At 44.1% G+C, this 18,432-nt stretch overlaps 1 protein-coding gene across 1 annotated transcript in view; it reads left to right on the plus strand.

Annotated features, from left to right (window-relative positions):
- Positions 1-18,424, plus strand: part of LOC110435895 (translation initiation factor IF-2-like) — a 35,349-nt gene extending 16,925 nt beyond the window's left edge. Inside the window, exons 4-7 of the mRNA XM_021461994.1 lie at positions 16,539-16,737; positions 16,840-16,998; positions 17,760-17,878; positions 17,976-18,424. Coding sequence (XP_021317669.1) covers positions 16,539-16,737; positions 16,840-16,998; positions 17,760-17,878; positions 17,976-18,188 — 690 coding nt within the window. The 3' untranslated portion in view covers positions 18,189-18,424. The remainder of the gene's footprint in view (positions 1-16,538; positions 16,738-16,839; positions 16,999-17,759; positions 17,879-17,975) is intronic.

An 18,432-nucleotide genomic window follows, 5' to 3' on the forward strand; every position in this document is an offset into this window, starting at 1 on the left:
TAGAGATGAGAGCTCTCCTCTCTTCTCTAAACTAGAGTAGATCTAGATAGTAGCAAGATGGAGAGCGAAGGAGGATTAGAGGAGAGGCCGGCCTGTCGGTTCTTCCTCCGGTTGTACTTCGTCATGATCAAGCTCTAATCAAGCTTGCTCATGGGATGACTCTGGTAATCTACTTCTAATTCATTATGCAATTACTAATCATGTATGTTCTGGTTCACAACTCTTTTGAGTACTTCTAATCTATAGGACGCTATAGGTGAGAGTTGTAGTATAGGTGTAAGCGTGGTGCTTAGACCTAGATTACTTGTGGATATCCCCTATCTAGCTGGATCGTGTGGTAGGCCGCGTAGGTGACAGTTACGTTGGTCCTCTGTAGTCCACCTCTCGTTAGCAGGACGGGTAGGGTTTATCGTCCTAAGGATAAGCATCCTTTGTGGTGTACTCTTATCACGTGGTTCGTCCTAGACATAGACATACCCCTTTGAAGTAGAGAAACCATAGTTACCCTCTCTATTCTGCTACCATTGCCCATATACTAGAATTGCTCTATTCTCTATTCCCATATTATCACTCACTGTTATCTTACCTTTAATATTGTTCTTATTCGATTCTACCATCTTTCCTATTTACACCTATTTACTTATCTTGGTTAAGTTAGAGCGTAGATCAGTTCTCCCGTTTCCCTGTGGATACGATAAAACCTTTAACCAGGTAAAAAGCTTCAGCGGTATCCGTGCGCTTGCGGATTATCTGTGTGCGTATAAATACCATAGTACACTCTAGTGCCATGCTGGGGATGACAACCTAGTATTCAAGTGGTGTTAGCGAGTGTCAACAAGCATTTTTGGCGCCGTTGCCGGGGAAACGGTTGCTGAGTTGACTACGAACTAGCTTAATCATTTTCTAAAAAAATAAAAAAATATATATATTTCCTTTGCCTCATCTCTTCTATTCTTTCTCCTTATCTAATCCTTGATCTCTGGTCTATCATGAATTCAAACATGTCTATCTATGAATTTCATAGACCTACGGGCACACATCTCGAACCACCAAAATCTTCAAAGCCTATCATAGCATCTAGTTTTGAGATAGACCCCGAATACATAGAATTTGTTCGAAAACAACCTTTCTCAGGAGAAGGTGAGGAAAACCCATACACACACCTAAGAGAGTTTTATAGAGTCTGTGACCTCCTTCGCATAGAAGGCATGTCCGACGAGACCTTTAAATGGAAGCTCTTTCCGTTCTCTTTAACAGGAAAAGCTAGACATTGGTATAAACTCAAAATAGGGAGTGTTCATGGAGATTGGAAGGAGTTACATAATAGTTTTATTTCTAAATATTTTCCAATCTCCAAAGTGGCAGAACTTCGGCGTGAGATTATTTCTTTTAGACAACTGGAAGAAGAATCTCTTAGGAAATCATGGGACCACTTTATTAACCTTACTCTCACTGGCCCAAAGCTTTCTATTCCAGAAGAAGTTCTTCTAATTCACTTTTTTTGAGGGCCTTAGTGGGGAAAATAAGCAAACCTTGAATACGGCCTCTAGAGGATCCTTCTATCACCTACCTGCTAGTGAAGCTTGGAATTTGATTGATTTATTAAGTGGAAAGTCTCCTAGCTTTTATATCCCTGAGAAAGAGACAGAACCAGTTCCTAGACAAGAAGAAGAAGTTTCAATAGCCAGATTTCAGATGCTGATGGTTTAGACTTCTGGTTCCATAAGAGACCTTCAAGCAGGGATAATTCAAATCCTCGCAATAATGGTTCTCTTAGAGAATGTCCTGGTTCCTGTTATGAAGAAGTCGAGGATGACACATCAAGTAAAGGAGAGCTAAGCCATATTGAAAATTCTAACACCTCCCCTTTCCTGATCACAAGTTCTAAATGGCTAGAATGTGTAGAATGGATGGATAAGGAAGAAGCCTTAATGAATTCTGACTTTGGTTCAATTTCAAATGGTGAGTTCTTGACTCCCTTTGAAGGTGAGATTCATCCAACTACAGAAGAGGACATAAGTGAGACCAATCCAAGAGAAACTCTGAACATTCAGATTGGAGACGAAGATAACATTAATGAGCATGGAATTTATTTCATAGCCACTTTGTTTACTCCATGCTCATATGCAACATCTTCCCAATCTATTGGTCTCTCCAACATCACCACATTTGAGATCTCCAACCCCCTCTTCCTTTCTATTTATAAAAACTTTAAAAGGGCGGTTGTCGATGCATATGTCTATAATAAATATTGCAGATCTCGTTGAGTTGATCTTGATTTAGGTCAGCGTTGGAAGGGAAACCACTTCGCCGACATAAATTGATGGTTTCCCAAGGACAAGCTTAGTGTCCTAAAATAAGCACTGATCAGATCGTAACATGAGTTTTTAATTATTTGCAACATTACCTTGTGTATTGAGCATATAAGGATAATTGTAAAAATATTCCTTCGGGTATTCTTGTCACTAACCTTTACAGGATTGGAGCAAGAAGATCGGATGAATGACAAGCACAAGGTATGTCCAACCAATCATCATACAACATTGAATTAAATTCATCCAAACTTGAATTCTGCAAAATTCAAGCTTGGGGGAGTACTTTACATAAAAACATCCTTTGCCATGTTGCTATGTTGGTTGTCCCTACCTTTAAGACATGCTCAATTTGTTAAATACTAATCACACTACTTCATCTCCACTTGAGTAGATCTCTATAAATGCTGTCATGTTACCTTTGTCTATTTACTAGTAAGAGTTAGTTTGGAAGTACTGCACATACTTCTATTGGCTTTTAAATTAAGCATGGTGCTTAGGTTAAATAGCCTTCCTTAATCTGATTAGACATGGAGTCTAGTTCGGTTATTGAACTAAAAACTGCTTGAGTAGATATTGGTATATTGTGTCGGACTAACCCCTGCAGGAAAACTTTCAATATCGACCTAGGAAGTCCTGAGATAAACTCACATCAGAGACGAAGAGAGTGACACAAGAAGTTTAACAATTTGCACAAGAAGGACATAGCTCATTCATCATAAAGAGATGATCCATGGAGGGTGCCACAAACACGATGCACAAGCACTAAGAAAGGAAAGCTTCCACAAGGTGATACTACACCATCACTCTTCAAGCAAGGTAACATCTTAAGGTTCTTGACTATCACTTTTATAAGCTTCTCCTTGGTTCTGGCGTTCATATAAATAAAAGAGACAAACATGTATGATTTACAACTCTAGATTAACCAACCCAACTGATTCAACATGTTTAGTCCTTTAATCCTTGTTCTTAGTACTACCTCCATGATCCCATACTGCTAATCATATGAGCTAAAATGTTACACATTCAATCATTGAGAGATATAAAGAAAAAGACATAGATAGATTATCTTTCCATAAGGTTGAGCGATCTGATCTGACAAATGTTATAAGTGCTACACTCATGAACTTTTCATCCATCAACTTTGTCTTGCTCACTATGCTTAGGGTTAGAGAAGAACAAATATACTTTAGGTTCTGTTGGTGTTTTCTACCAACAGGACCCATGCACTTGATCTCTGCCTTGTCTCTATGAGCAGGTACACTTCGAGCAAAACACGGAGGAGTTTTATAACTCTCAGACTGTACCAAGTGAAGGACCTGGATCTACGAGCACAAACACACTGAGCAGGATACTGCCAACACCGCACTTCGAACTACTGGGCAACACAAAGAACATGGGTGACACCGTATCAAGAGGTGCAGACGTCAAGGTCCGCACCTGAATCAAATGACGCACCTGAAGAATGAACACGGTGAGAAGTCTTGTTAAGAAGACTTAAAACATTAAACCATCGCCGAAAGGTAAGATCAGTAGTTATCCATATTTATCCTTTCTGCATTCCCTTTTCCCTTTAATTATTTACTTTTCTTAAATAGATTATTAGTTAATCATGCTATCTTGAAAAGAAAATAAAAATGTTAAAAAATACTAAGCCCCATGTGTGTATACGAGTGGCATAAAACCCATAAGTACCTTCACTGTGGTGGCAAAAAAATAAAATAAATATTTCTTTTCTGCTTTATAAAATAAAAATATAAAAACAGGGAGTAATATTTATTGAGGAAGCTCAACATGATGAAGGCTAGATATTTATGCTAACACTTAATTAGTTCCACAAGCTTTGTTGTCTATTTGAGCTCCACAGAATTTAAGAATCAAGAAAACTAGCAGACGGAGGACATTCTAATCGCTGTCAGAATGTTGCTGACTTTCAAATACACCTCTGCCACCTGCTAGCTACATCAAGAGAAATAACGTTAAAATTCAGCTTGGGGGAGAGCACCCTCATTTATCTCGCTAAGTATTTTTACCTATCTTTATACTTATATAATATTAGAATATTAAAATACATAAACTATGAAAAACCAAATAAAGATTTTGTGCTTATATATATCTTTTGCTTAGTGTGTTTAATAAATAAATAATGTGGCTATGCTAATCTGAATCTTAATAATAAAACTCTAGCATGGATATGATGAATAGGTGCTCTGCCTAATTTGCAAATTTGAAGTTCTCTCTCAAGTTTAGACATAACTGTTATAATTTAAAGCTTGCTCTAGATCTAAACTTGTGGGATGACAACTTGATCTGAAATCTAAGTTGTTAACGGATATGATATGGGAAGGTTGACCTGCTGTTTATCTGTTCCTAGAGATGCTAGAATTCTAGAGAATTTTATCTTTGAAAAATCTTTAAAATATTGCATGATGAGTTCCTGTATGATGAAAGTTTAAATTCCTACCACAGCCATATATACATGCTTGCTAGACTTTGAGCCACACATTTATTATTTACTGCTTATGAGCATTGAGTGTGGTCAAGCTGTGTAGACCCTTAGGAGCTTGTCATGTGGTTAAATCAAGATTCACTTGCACATTCACTCATATATGCTACTTCTACTCCGGAAGTACCATCCACATATATCCATCCATGTCCATCTCCAGAACCACCCAAAAATATTCTACTCCTAATCCGGGAGAGAATAGCCAAAAATATTTCTGTTTTCCCTTGTGAAATAAATGCTCAAGTTATCTTGCTACTACCACTTGCTATATTATCTCAAGAGATGAGTGCTCTGAAAAAAAAGAAAAGAAAAAAAAAGAAAAAAATAAATAAATGAGAAAATAAAAAGGGGCAAGTGCCCAGAACCTCGAAAGAAAAGAAAAAATAGTGAGACGAGAGGTAAAAATGGACAAGTGTCCGACAGTAGAATTAGGGGTACAGGATACCCACCTGAGAGGAAAGAAAAATGAAAGATAGAGCATCTCATTCTCCTCATAAAGTTTCAAAAAGCAAGGAAGGTATGTATCCCCTCAAAAGAGCAAAAGTAGAATTAGACTTTCACCATTGTTATCACCATCATCACCATACACTATTCATTCGCCACACATGCACATCTTGATTTGGCTTATTGATTTGTTTCTTTGGATCCATGGTTTGACTATACAATAAATATCTTGTAAGTATGTATACTTTATCTCCCACCTATGAGCTCCAGATAGCCTTATTAGAGTAGGGTGAGAGAGAAGGCAATGTCACTATGCCTTATACCACAAATACCATATATCTTGAGAGAAGACATATACCATCACTGCCTTGGTAAGGATCCAGAAATACCACAAAAGAGAGATTTGAGAGAATCATACAAGGAATCTCTGAGTTTTATTTGAAAATCTGCAAAAACACCAGAGCTATAGCTGATCAAGAATAAGAGACATGGCACTTGACAAGACTGTTCTATCTTTTAACTACTCAAGATGGAAGTGACGGTTACAAGTCCCATGGTGAAAGGTAAAGTAAGTAAGTTTTAAGTCTTGACAGTTCACTCTAACTCAGAGATGAGATCTTCATTTAAAAGCATGTGTACCGTCAAATTTTAAAGATATTGCAACAACTTCTGATCCATTGCTAAGTCTATCCTTGCTCAGGGACGAGCAAGAGGTAAGCTTGGGGGAGTTTGTTGACGGTCCTTAAGTATCAAATTTAATTATCAAATAAACAAAGAAAAGGATCCAAATGAAATCAACATCTAGACTTAGGGTTTTATCTGACATAATTCCATGAGTTTTGGTGTTTGTCTATTTCTGCAGAGGGTTATCAGGAAATATGAAAGAAAGGCCCACACGTCGGGTTTACATAGAGATATTAACGTGCCGCGCAATTTTCTACCATCTAGAAGACTCCAGAAGCCACGGGAACGAACGGGAGCCCGATCGGGCCCGGGGGCCGGGCGCCCGCCCAAGTCCCTTGGGTGCCCGCCCAGCTACAGTAACCAATCAGCTTCAACTTCGCGGATCATGCTCCACCGACCTAATACTTCAAGGAAAACCACACGATCAATGTCGGTTTGATCCGACGGCCCAGATTCATCTGAAAAGACTATATAACCAGACCCCCTGGCCCCTGGAGGAGGCACCCCTTGATCATTATTCATTATTCATAGACAGAGCAAAAGCTAGGATTTAGAGATGAGAGCTCTCCTCTCTTCTCTAAACTAGAGTAGATCTAGATAGTAGCAAGATGGAGAGCGAAGGAGGATTAGAGGAGAGGCCGGCCTGTCGGTTCTTCCTCCGGTTGTACTTCGTCATGATCAAGCTCTAATCAAGCTTGCTCATGGGATGACTCTAGTAATCTACTTCTAATTCATTATGCAATTATTAATCATGTATGTTCTGGTTCACAACTCTTTTGAGTACTTCTAATCTATAGGACGCTATAGGTGAGAGTTGTAGTATAGGTGTAAGCGTGGTGCTTAGACCTAGATTACTTGTGGATATCCGCTGTCTAGCTGGATCGTGTGGTAGGCCGCGTAGGTGATAGTTACGTTGGTCCTCTGTAGTCCACCTCTCGTTAGCAGGACGGGTAGGGTTTATCGGCCTAAGGATAAGCATCCTTTGTGGTGTACTCTTATCACGTGGTTCGTCCCAGACATAGACATACCCCTTTGAAGTAGAGAAACCATAGTTACCCTCTCTATTCTGCTACCATCGCCCATATACTAGAATTGCTCTATTCTCTATTCCCATATTATCACTCACTGTTATCTTACCTTTAATATTGTTCTTATTCGATTCTACCATCTTTCCTATTTACACCTATTTACTTATCTTGGTTAAGTTAGAGCGTAGATCAGTTCTCCCGTTTCCCTATGGATACGATGAAACCTTTAACCAAGTAAAAAGCTTCAACGGTATTCGTGCGCTTGCGGATTATCTGTGTGCGTATAAATACCATAGTACACTCTAGTGCCATGCTGGGGATGACAACCTAGTATTCAAGTGGTGTTAGTGAGTGTCAACAAGCGTCGTAGGGCTTTAGCTGTGCCGGGGTTATCTTGAGAGCAGACAAGCTATTGAGAAAGAGGATGTCGATGGAGCTTCCCCCGTCGATGAGCACGCGCTTGAATCTGATGCTATTGATGCAAGGATCCAGTATTAGAGGGGAACGTCCTGGCTCCGGGATGGCGGCCCACTGATCCTTCCTGCTGAAGGAGATCTCCCTGTGCGACCTGGGAGGAAATTTTGGATCGGCGATTAGGCCATCCGTGCTGTCTATGTTGAGGCAGGCTCTTTTTAAGAGTTTTCTTTCTCGCTTAGACTCGATGGAGACCTTGCCCCCGAAGATAGAGTGGACCACGTCGGTGGGACTGACATACTGGTGTCGTGGGTCCCTATCCTGGTCCTCGTCCTCGTCTTCGTTGTCGCGCCCGTCCTGTTTCCCGTTTTTCTTGGAAGGGGTCTTCTTGAGCAGCCCGCCGCGTATAGATGCTTTTGAGGACGCGACATTCCTCCATCGTATGGTTAGACTTTGGATGTAGTTGGCATGGTCCCTTCAATATCTTGTTGTAGTCTTTCTGGTAGTCTCGCCGCCCGTTGGGACGCTTGACCGTATTCACCTCGTGGTCGTGGTCACGAGGGCGCTTGCCTCTGAAGTCATCACGATTGTCACGCCGCCTATCCCAACCTTCTCTGTGGTCGCGGTTGTCAGGGCGACGATGGTTCCTGTTGTCGAAACGACCACGACTGTCGTCTCGTCGAGGGAGCTGGTCGGGACCTCTTGCATCGTCCCGGATGAGCTTTTCTGCGTCGTCGGTGTCGGCATAATTTTTGGCCGTGGCAAGGAGTTCGGCCATCGTCGTTGGCCTTTTGCGCAGTAGCTTGTTTCTCAGTGCTTCGTGGAAGCGTAGCCCTTTAATGAAGGCAGATATGGCCTCATCGTGCGAAATTTTCGGGATTTTGAGGCGCATATCCGAGAATCGTCGGATGTAGTCGCGCAGAGGCTCATTTTTCCTGTCCCTTATCCTCTCGAGGTCGTACTTGTTCCCGGGCTGCTCGCAGGTAGCGATGAAGTTGTCGATAAATGCTTGGCGGAGTTCTTCCCAAGAGTCGAAAGAGTCCTCGGGCAGGCCCAGGAGCCATTGATGACCGGCCTGGTCGAGGACGACCGGGAAGTAGTTGGCCATGACGTGCTCATCTCCTGCTGCTGAACGAACTGCGATCTCATAGAGAGTGATCCAGTTTTCTGGGTTCTCCTTGCCGTCGTATTTTTTGAGCTTCTCGAGCTTGAAGTTTCGGGGCCACACGACCTGGCGAAGATGTGAGGAAAATTGTCTCAGGTCGGGAGGACCGTGCGTGGCGTCGTACTCAATGCGACGCAGGTTTTCGTGCACTGCTCTTTCCGTGGCGCGCCTGTTGATGCGGTCCCGGGCGTCCTTGGGAGGGATGTTGTGTCGTAAATCCCTGTCCTGGTTCACTTCCTAGCCGCGGCCACGATTCTGCTCGCAGTAGCCGCCGGCGTCCCGACCACCGTTATCGCATCGTGAACCCCTCCGACGATTATTGGGGGAGCGGCTATGGTGGTGCTCGCTGGGTTGCAGTGAGGTCCGGCTGCGATGAGTGTGGTCGGAGGAGACATCTGCATAGGAGATAGCTTGGACTCTTTTAAGCAGGGTGGCTGTCTGTCCCATCGCGGCGATCAGATGTGTGCGTACGCTGGATCGGACACCCTGGCACTCGGGAGTGTCAGGGAGTCGGTCTAAGTTTGCCATAGCAACGGCCACATTAGCGCTTGGCGTTTTGTAGACTTGTTGATCCTCGACCATGTCGAAAGCGTCGCTGAGGTTGTGCGGCGGTAGTTGTCATTCCTCGTCCGCGCGTCGTCGGGCGCGGTCGGCATTCCGCTGCTCGCGGAGCTGCCTCTGCTCGTCAGTCTCTCCATTGACGACCGTCTCATCGCCACTGACATTGAGGACGAGGTCTCCTCGCCGGGGTGGGAAGACCGGGAAGCTAGAGAAACCCGGAGGGTACGGTGGTAGATCCAGGTCGTAGTCTTCGTCCTCGGAGTTTATAACTTCGGTGGGAACGGATCCAGTGCTGGAGCTTGTGCTGGAAGCCTGGCCATCCCGTAGTTCTCGGATCATCACCATGTTGACGTAGTGACGAGCTGGTCGACCGCTCTGTTTTGGCAACCAACCTGTCCCGTTGAACGGGGGTTGGATGTGCCGTGAATATTGAACGGCTGAGTTGTTTAGCCCGTAAGGGAAAACTTGATCTGGATCAGCTTTGAGTTCGACGGACCGTCCTGAGGGGGTGGACCGTCCTGAGACGTACCCAGCCGTTCGTGTGTGACGACACGAGTTGGCCGGCAGGAATTAAAAAAATCCGTCGACGCGCCTTGATCAGACTGGCGCGAGATCCCATCTACTAGCCGAGAAGCTTCGAGAAGCTTGAGATCAGCGCGATTAAGGGCTCGGAAGAGGTCCGAGCTGTCGACCTTCTTTCCCTTGTAACGAGAGAGTGCTGGTCGAGTGCTCGGTGTCATTGTGGTCGGAGCCGATGCCGCCGTTGTCCCAGATTGGATCCGGGTTTCTTCCGAAGCCGTGGCCGTGAGGCTGCCGCCGCGAGTCGTCCACGTAACCTGGCCGACAGTGAACGTGAGGCCTTCAGGCACGGCCGCAGAAGCTGGAACGATGACCATCTTGCTCGTCGGAAAAGCTGTACGCACACCCCCTAGCTGGCGCGCCACTGTCGACGAAAGCTAGTCGGCAGTCTACCTTGGGGTATACCCACGGTAGTACTTTATCGGTAGACGGTGCGCAAGCTACGAACTTGATGGTGACGCAAGACACGGACAAGCTTTTTATCCTGGTTCGGCCGCCGTGTGGGCGTAATACCTACGTTCTGCGTCTGGTTGTATTGATCGTATTGAGAGAATAATGTGCCCTAGGGGGGCCCCTTGCCCCTCCTTATATAGTCCGGAGGGCAGGGTTACAGATCTGGAAACTAATCCTAGTCGGTTACAATTGTCATAGATAGTTTGATATCAATTCCTATTCTAACCGACTAGAATCCTGCTTGATCTCCACGTCTTGTTTCCTTGCGCGAAACTCCGAGCGATCGGATCAAGCCTCGAACTTGTCTCGTAATGGGCCAAGCCTCCTGGCCCAAGTCTAGCCGTAAGGGTATAGGGGTTTATACCCCCACAATAGGCGATACGGTGGTAGCGTGCCTGCCTACCTAGTTCTATCCATTATGCCAAGGATCTAATCTGAGCATGAGATCGTTAGATTTCATATTTTGCTTTCCACAGTGGTTGGTCCATAGCTGTGCTAAGCTAAGGCTAGTGTCGGTAGAAATTTCATTACAGTTTTATCTACATTTATTTAATATGTGTTGCCACTTACCACATAAGTTTTTTCGATGACATGATAATATTTGAAAAAAAGAGAAAAATGAGTTTCATAAAGATGAAGCTGTCTTTGCTTGGTTTCTAGGTGAGTCATGTAATTAAATATCCACTGATCCCTTAAACGGTTGTTTAGTTTGTTTAAACCGCATTGAAATGGTAAATGGACGCTAGCCATATCATTTATGCCCTAATGGTGAACTAAATGGTTAGACTGTTTAAACCCGTTTGAACTATTAAAAAAAATATAAACTGTCTAAACAAAATCGAGTTAAACATGTTTAAATGAGCTTAATGGCCACTTAATACATAATTTATTCAACATGGGATTACAACAACCACAACAAACACTGAACTAATTAGAATCATAAGTATATGAATTGTTTTTGGATTTATATTTCTTCCAAAAAGATTATTTGGTAAAAATACTTATTTTTTTACATGTGTAAATATGTAGACTTTCTAGCATATTTGACTTTTACTAACATAATGTACACTGTGTACAAAACCGTTTAGGCCAAACAGCCTAAAACGCTAAACTAAGGGTGACCCCATTTAGCGTTTATATGAAACAAATAATAAAATTGTGCATCAAGAGTAGTTGTTTCATACATATTTCATTGCATTTTGTATTCTTCAAAGCAAACGATATGAGACTTCCCATTAAAAATAAACTAGCAAATAATTGTTTTTTAATTTAGAGAAATCCCTCACCCCCACCCTCGCCATCATGCGTTTTGGGGAATCCTCACCCTCAGCCACCACATCGGCCTCGGCACATGCACAACTGCCCTCACACCACCTCGCTTCATCGTCCTACACGCTGCCATTTGTAATGGTGTAAATAGTATCGATATTTTTGTTACCAATTATCTGACCAGAGGATTTTAGATACTAAATATATAAACCATATCAAAATCTAGATGTTTAATATGCATACTATATTAAAATATTTATTCAACAAAAAATATAGCTTTCTATAACCAAGTTGAATTATTCCTCTTGCGGATAGTGCCCATGGCCACTTGTGCCCACTCGTGAAGATATAGCCTTCAACTTTTCTGTGATCGTCCTTGTCTTGCTAAGGGATGCATTGTCATGAAGGATGGTATCACACGGTCCTCCCTCCTCCTCCGTCCCCTCCAAATGCTGCATCAGGCAACAACCCTAACCATATTTTTTTACAACAACAACATTTAATCTATAACGTTAAAGCACAATACAACAGTGTGGGAAGAGCATTGCCATATTATAGAGCAAGTTCAAGTAAAAAGAACTACTAATCTTCAATTGTAGACATAGTTGATGTTTCCGGAAAAAAAAGGGGTCCAGGACCCACGAGAAGTGGCCGCAACAGCGAGGGTCCTTATTCTCACATTCTGATAGCACAGCCGGTGCTCCCCTCGACTGTCTGATCATCCTATGTCTTTGAGGATATGCAATCTTGAGCCTTAGATATGATGTAAGCTCCAATGGGCTTAAGGAAATAGTTCCATAACTATCAGTGTCAAATCTGAGGACCTGCATCAACTATTGTTAGCTGTCAATCTGAGCACCATTGTTTTTCCACTTCCATGTCTACAAATTTGACTAAAAAAACAGATAGATGAAAAACATAAATTAGCTCTGCATGCAGAACACACCATTGAAGGGTTGAGATGGCGGACTAGAGGGGGGTGAATAGTCCTTTTTAAAACTTATCGTGCCGGCTAACCGAAACAAATGCGGAATTAAAACTATGGGTCTAGACAAGACTACACCCCTCTATCTAAGTTCTCTAGCACCTTGAAAAGATCCTAAACAAGCAAGCAAGGTGCTACCTTAGCAAGAGCTCACCTAATCAATTCTAGAAGCAAGGTCACACAAACCTATGCAACTAGTACTTTACAAACCGGGGGAGCTCCTACACAAACTAGTGAGGCAAAGCGCACAAAGCCTAAGCTCACTAGCAAGCTCAATAACAAGGCAACCAATGCCAAATTAGAGAGCGCAAATTACTTAGCTACACAAACTAAGCAATGTGACTAACAAGGTTACACAAACCAAATTAGTCACGCAAGGGAACTACTTCTAGCTACACAAGCAAGAAGGTAACTAGCAAGCTACACAAGCTAACTAAGTACAAGAGCAACTACACAAGCACAAATATATAAATGTAAAAACAAGCTTGTGTTAGGGACTTGCAAACCAATGGGAAGAACAAAGTTGACACGATGATTTTCTCCCGAGGTTCACTTGGTTGCCACCAAGCTACGTCCCCGTTGAGACAAGCTCCAAGGTTGCCGTCGGTCCTCTTGCTAGTGGTGACCCGCAAGTCACACTCTCCCACGTGGAGTGCTTACCACAAGCTCTAGCACTTGACCCGGCCGGACCAAAGTCGCTCTTCACATCTCGCTCAACTAGAGTTGCTCTTCGCGATCCCCACGGGGTGAGCACCGTACCCCTCACAATCTCTTCTCCGGAGCACCGCACAATCTCCTTGCGTGCTTCGACGGAGTCACAAGCCACCAAGCCGTCTAGGACGTGGCAACCTCCAAGAGTAACAAGCACCACCGGCTTGCAACACGAACACCTAGTGCCACTCGATGCAATCTCTCAAAGCAACGCACTAGAATCACTCAATAGCTATAGATTCGCACTCTTGCAAGCACAAGTGAGTTAGAGGCTTTCCTAGCACTCCACAAGGATGGACACTAAGTCCCAAGGGTGCTTAGCACAGGCCAAGGCCGGCCACCACTTCTATTTATAGCCCCAAGGGCTAAACTAGCCGTTGCCCCTTCACTGGGCAAAACACGAGGGCACCGGACGCTTCACAGGGAGCCACCGGACGCTCAACTTCCAGCGTCCGGTGCTCAGGCGTCAGCCACGTGTCACTAGCTGTTTGAACTCGACCGTTGTCGCCAACGCTACTGCGCACGCGCGCCTGCACAGCACCACCGGACGCTCTACTGCGTCACACCGGACCCGTGCGCAGAGAGCTCCACAAACTCGCATGGTCACCGGGCGCAAGCCACCGGACGCACCCTGAGCGTCCGGTGCTCTCCAGTCAGAAACACTTACTGACGTCACGTACCACCGGACGCATGAACAGTGTCCTGTCCGCGTCCGGTGCTAGCGTCCGGTGCTCACTCTATGCCTACGCCAGCGGCTGACAGTGCACCGGACTCTCTGGTCCAGCGTCCGGTGCTACCAACACCAGCGTCCGGTGAGTGTTTATTGGTGAGAACACTCCCGCAACTTCTCTAAATTTCCCACCGGCGCAATAGAAAATATACACTTCATTTTCTCAAAAGCGCAATAGGAACCCACACCCCTCTCAACCCTAGGAACTTCTCCTCCTTTGTAAAAGTGCCAACACCACCAAGTGCAAGTGTGTTAGCATTTTCACAAACACTTTTCTAAATGAGTTAGCCTCTCAAACTTGCCATGCCACTCGATCCTAACACGTATGCAAAGTTAGATCGCTCAAGTGGCACTAGATGACCGATATGCAAACAAGTTTGCCCCTCTTGATAATACGGCCATCTATCCTAAATCCGGTCATAAACTTCTCTACACACCTATGACCGGCGAAATGGAAATGCCCTAGGTTATACCTTTGCCTTGCGCTTTCCATTCCATCTCCTCCAATGTTGATGCAACACATGCACCAACCAATCACCAAATGATATGATACACTTCATATCATCATGTGACCGTATTGGTTCATCGATCTTGACCTCACTTGCTCTTCACCGTTGCCTCAGTCCATCGGCGCCAAGTCTTGCTCAAGCTTCACCGTCACACCCGGTCCCTCGCTTCAAAGTCTCTGACTTGCCCTTCACTCTTGCAACCGGTCCTATCAAGCCAAGCCTCATCTTGATCTTCTCCACCTTGGTCACATGACTCCATGTCATGTCTCATGTGCAATGAGCTCCTCCATCATCACATCAACACCTGTGGACTAATCTCTTGTGTATCTTACATAAACACTATTAGTCCACCTAAGTTGTCACTCAATACCAAAACCAAACAAGGACCTTTCAACCATCCAATTTGGAAGACATAGATGCTCAAAACAGTTATAGTTGTGATTGCAAGTGTCTTCGTGGTGGGCCCAAGAAGGACATCGAGCACTCCTGCATGGTTAAAATGTTGCAAAGACATCCCCAAAGCACATAGGTTGGGTACCACCATGGTGCCCAAGAGCGATGACCATGGGGAATCCAAGTGATTCAGCGAGTGAAGGTCAGAGATTGACCCACGACCTGTGGGAGCGCCATGGCCTTGTTGGTGCGATGATCGCGCCAAAGTAGCAACCATAGTTGCAGCTTTGGCGGAGGCGGAGGCTGAGGCTCAAGCGAGCTTTTTGGCGCCCATCTTGGACGTGCCTGAAGCTTGGCGTCAATGAAGGCATGAATCGGGTCGTGAGAGGCATCATTGTCGGTGAAGTTGAGGTGCACCACCTCGCTGCGGAGGCTAAAGGCGACCTGATCGTAGTCGAGCACCGCCTCGATTTGTTTCCACCCTTTGTTCCCCTTACCCCTACCTCACCGTCATCTCGATTAACCAGATTCTCACCACTATTGTTGAAGACATTGCTGACCATGCTCATGGCCTTGGCTTGAGATGGAAGGGAGCGTCACCATGTAGCCCCATAGCCATAGAGCAAATAAGGAAGAAGCACATGAGAAGGAGAGTGCTTTATTAAGATACTCACACACTGATTTGGAGGAGGCTCTTGACGACCACCATGATCGCGAGCAGCCGCCCACCTAGGTCACCTTATTCCACAAGAGGAAGTCTACTAGGTGGGGGAAAGGAAAGGGGGTGAGGAGAGATGGGGAAGCTGGCCCACCTACCCTAGAGCGGGGGGGGGGGGACTGAGTGCCACAGGGGCTCTCTCTCACAAGGAGGCTCCTTTTAGTCATAGTATTTGTGGTGTGGTTGAGTCAGCACCACCAACCATTGATCCTCACCATGTTGAACGTCCCATACATATAGCGAAGCCTTCATGAGAGCTTTTACGAAAGCAATGTTCACTAGTGATTGGCAATGGATAGACAATAACGCAACAACAACCATCTTATAGCCATAAGGTTTCATAGTTTTTTTTTGAGATAAAGTCAAGTCCTACCGATGAGGGTCCCTTTCCCTTGCTTTTTACATGAAACACTCCAAAATGTCAGGCTACATGTTGATTCATGCTTTGGTCGATAAGAATTTATCTTAGCTTGCATCTTTTGTTTCATATTTAGTGCTTTATAGATTTTATTAAAAGACCACATAAATTAAAATAATTCTAATAAAGAAACAAATAGAGCATGATTTTAGAAATTAATATAAAGCTGATTTCATATTTCTAAGAAAATTATCAATGAATTTTCAAAAGTTAAATAAGATTTTAGTATTTTTGAAATGCATTTTTTAGAGAATTATTTGGATATTTTTAGAAAAACATTTTCTTTATTTTTTCAATGAAGTTTAATCGAGTGTCAATATTTAGTTTACCTTTTTTTTATGTGATATGGCGCTATGTAAGACGGTTAATGTTATGTCAAACCTTTGTAAAACCGTCTTAAAGAACAAATCGAGCGGCTTTCTCTACAACTAAAAAGACCCGCGTGTTATCGTACTCGCTCTGCTAATGACCCCTTGTCATGAGTTAATCCCCCGTCACGCGCTAATCACCCGCTCCGCTTCCTCTATGCGCACGCCCGCGGAACCGTCGCCCCCGCGCAGCCCACGCACGACGTCCAACTACTTCCCTCCCGCCGGCACAAGCCCAACCTTTGTTTCACGCACGTCTCTCACGCCTCTCACGTCTCTCGTGACTAGCAGGCGGCGCGGCGATCAGGAGGAGGCAGAGCAGCGTGCAAACAGCGGAGGCGGAGCGGCGACCCTGCGGCAGAGGCGGCGCGGTGCCCAGGCGGCGTGGCCTCCTGGGCTGAGGCGGAGCAGCGACCCTACGGCAGATGCGGCGCAGCGTTCCGGTGCCCAGGACTTCGTTGCGCACTTTGCCGGCGAGGAGAACCACCAGGTGTGCCAATCCCTTCTCTTCCCTTCCTGCTGTGTGAAACGGAGCACCCAAACCCTCTTTAGCTAATTGGCTATTGCACTGAATGTATTATATGCCTCGCAGCTCCCGTAGTCCGGCCTCCCGTCCGGGCTCCCTGTGACCTGTGGCCTGGCCCTGCTCGCCTCTCGCCGAGCGCCCGGCCATCCAGTCGGACTCCAAAGCCTGCTGGTGTGCTTGCCTTTGTCCTTGAGCAAGGAGGAGCACGACGCCCAGGCTCAGCAGGTCCAACAGAACCGCCATCCTTTTGTTTGCATCATCCCTCAGCGATTTAGCTTCTCCCCCGTACTTGGTTGGTGATGTGATGGTGCTCTCTAGGTGCTTGTTGAATTGCCTGTGACTTCTCATATTGCAGCCTACCCTGTATGGTTATCATATTTAGGTGTAAGCTAAAATTGAAATCGGAATATTATCATTATCCAGATGTTTAAAATGCGTTAAAAATATTTTCCTATTGATATCAATGGTAACAGTATTTTAGCTCAGGCCACTAATTTAGTTGCTTGCCCATTCAGCTTTCAGATAATGATTTTTATTATTATTTTACTCAGCCTTCAGTTTTCCAATTGCTTCTGCCGTAATTGTTTTTCATTTGCTTTAGTTAGCTCTGACCCTACACTGAACCTTGGAACCTTTCTGCAACCTCTACTGCAACTACAAGATACATGTGATGCCTCTAAGAATGCTAAGAGTGGCTACAAAGAATTTTATAGTTTTCTTTTTTATATGTGCCACAAGCTCCAAAGTTCATATATATGTCATTGTGGTCAAGTGTTTAGAAAATTTTCTTGCAGAGTTTAGAAATGGCTAACGAGATTTGGGAGTAGAAAAATGAATGATAAAAAAGATAATAAATAATCAGTGGTTATTAGCGACTGAATTTAGAATGGAACGAGAAAAGAAGTAGGATAATATCAGTTTATAATGGAATGAGAAAAGAGCAGTGAGATAGCGAACCTTGTTTGTTTGTTTCTTCCAACATGCAGAACTGAAGTACAGATCAGCACGCCGAAGCACTGAATTGTGTGGCAATTCTTGGTTATTTCAATGGAAAATAGGGGCTCTCCTACACCACTGGGTGACAAGACTAACACTACTAATGGAGGTAAACAAAATACATGGGCATTTACTATATTTAATTTAACATATTGTATAATATTATTACAAATTATAATCAATGGTATATGAATGTAACACTGTAGAAAGCGATGCTGGACAGCGCAAGAGAGAAAGAGAAAAGGCTCGATGGCATGCAATGTCTCAGGAGAAAAGGGACGAAAAAAATAAAAAAACGTCGGGAAGCATACAAAAGAAGAAAGGAGCAACACCTACGTAATGAAACTACCAATGGTTGTATACTAGAATTGTTGGTGAATAATAATACCGATATTACTATTGATGTTTTTTATGTATGATGTGTCAATTGGTAGATGGTCAGACTGCATCAAACAAGGAAAATATGGATCCTAATGAAACAGATGATTGGTTGTATAGGAATGATTCCCTCCATGCAAACAACAATGATGATATACTTATGTCCAAAAGGTTATCAGGTAATTAAATTATTGTTAATATGGCACCAACGCCTACATTTTTGTGTTGGTGAAATTATTAGTAGCTTTATATACAACGAGAGGATCATTGATGGATATTTGGTGT

The sequence above is a fragment of the Sorghum bicolor genome, chromosome 5 (assembly GCF_000003195.3).
Source record: "Sorghum bicolor cultivar BTx623 chromosome 5, Sorghum_bicolor_NCBIv3, whole genome shotgun sequence".
In the NCBI taxonomy this organism is placed as follows: domain Eukaryota; kingdom Viridiplantae; phylum Streptophyta; class Magnoliopsida; order Poales; family Poaceae; genus Sorghum; species Sorghum bicolor.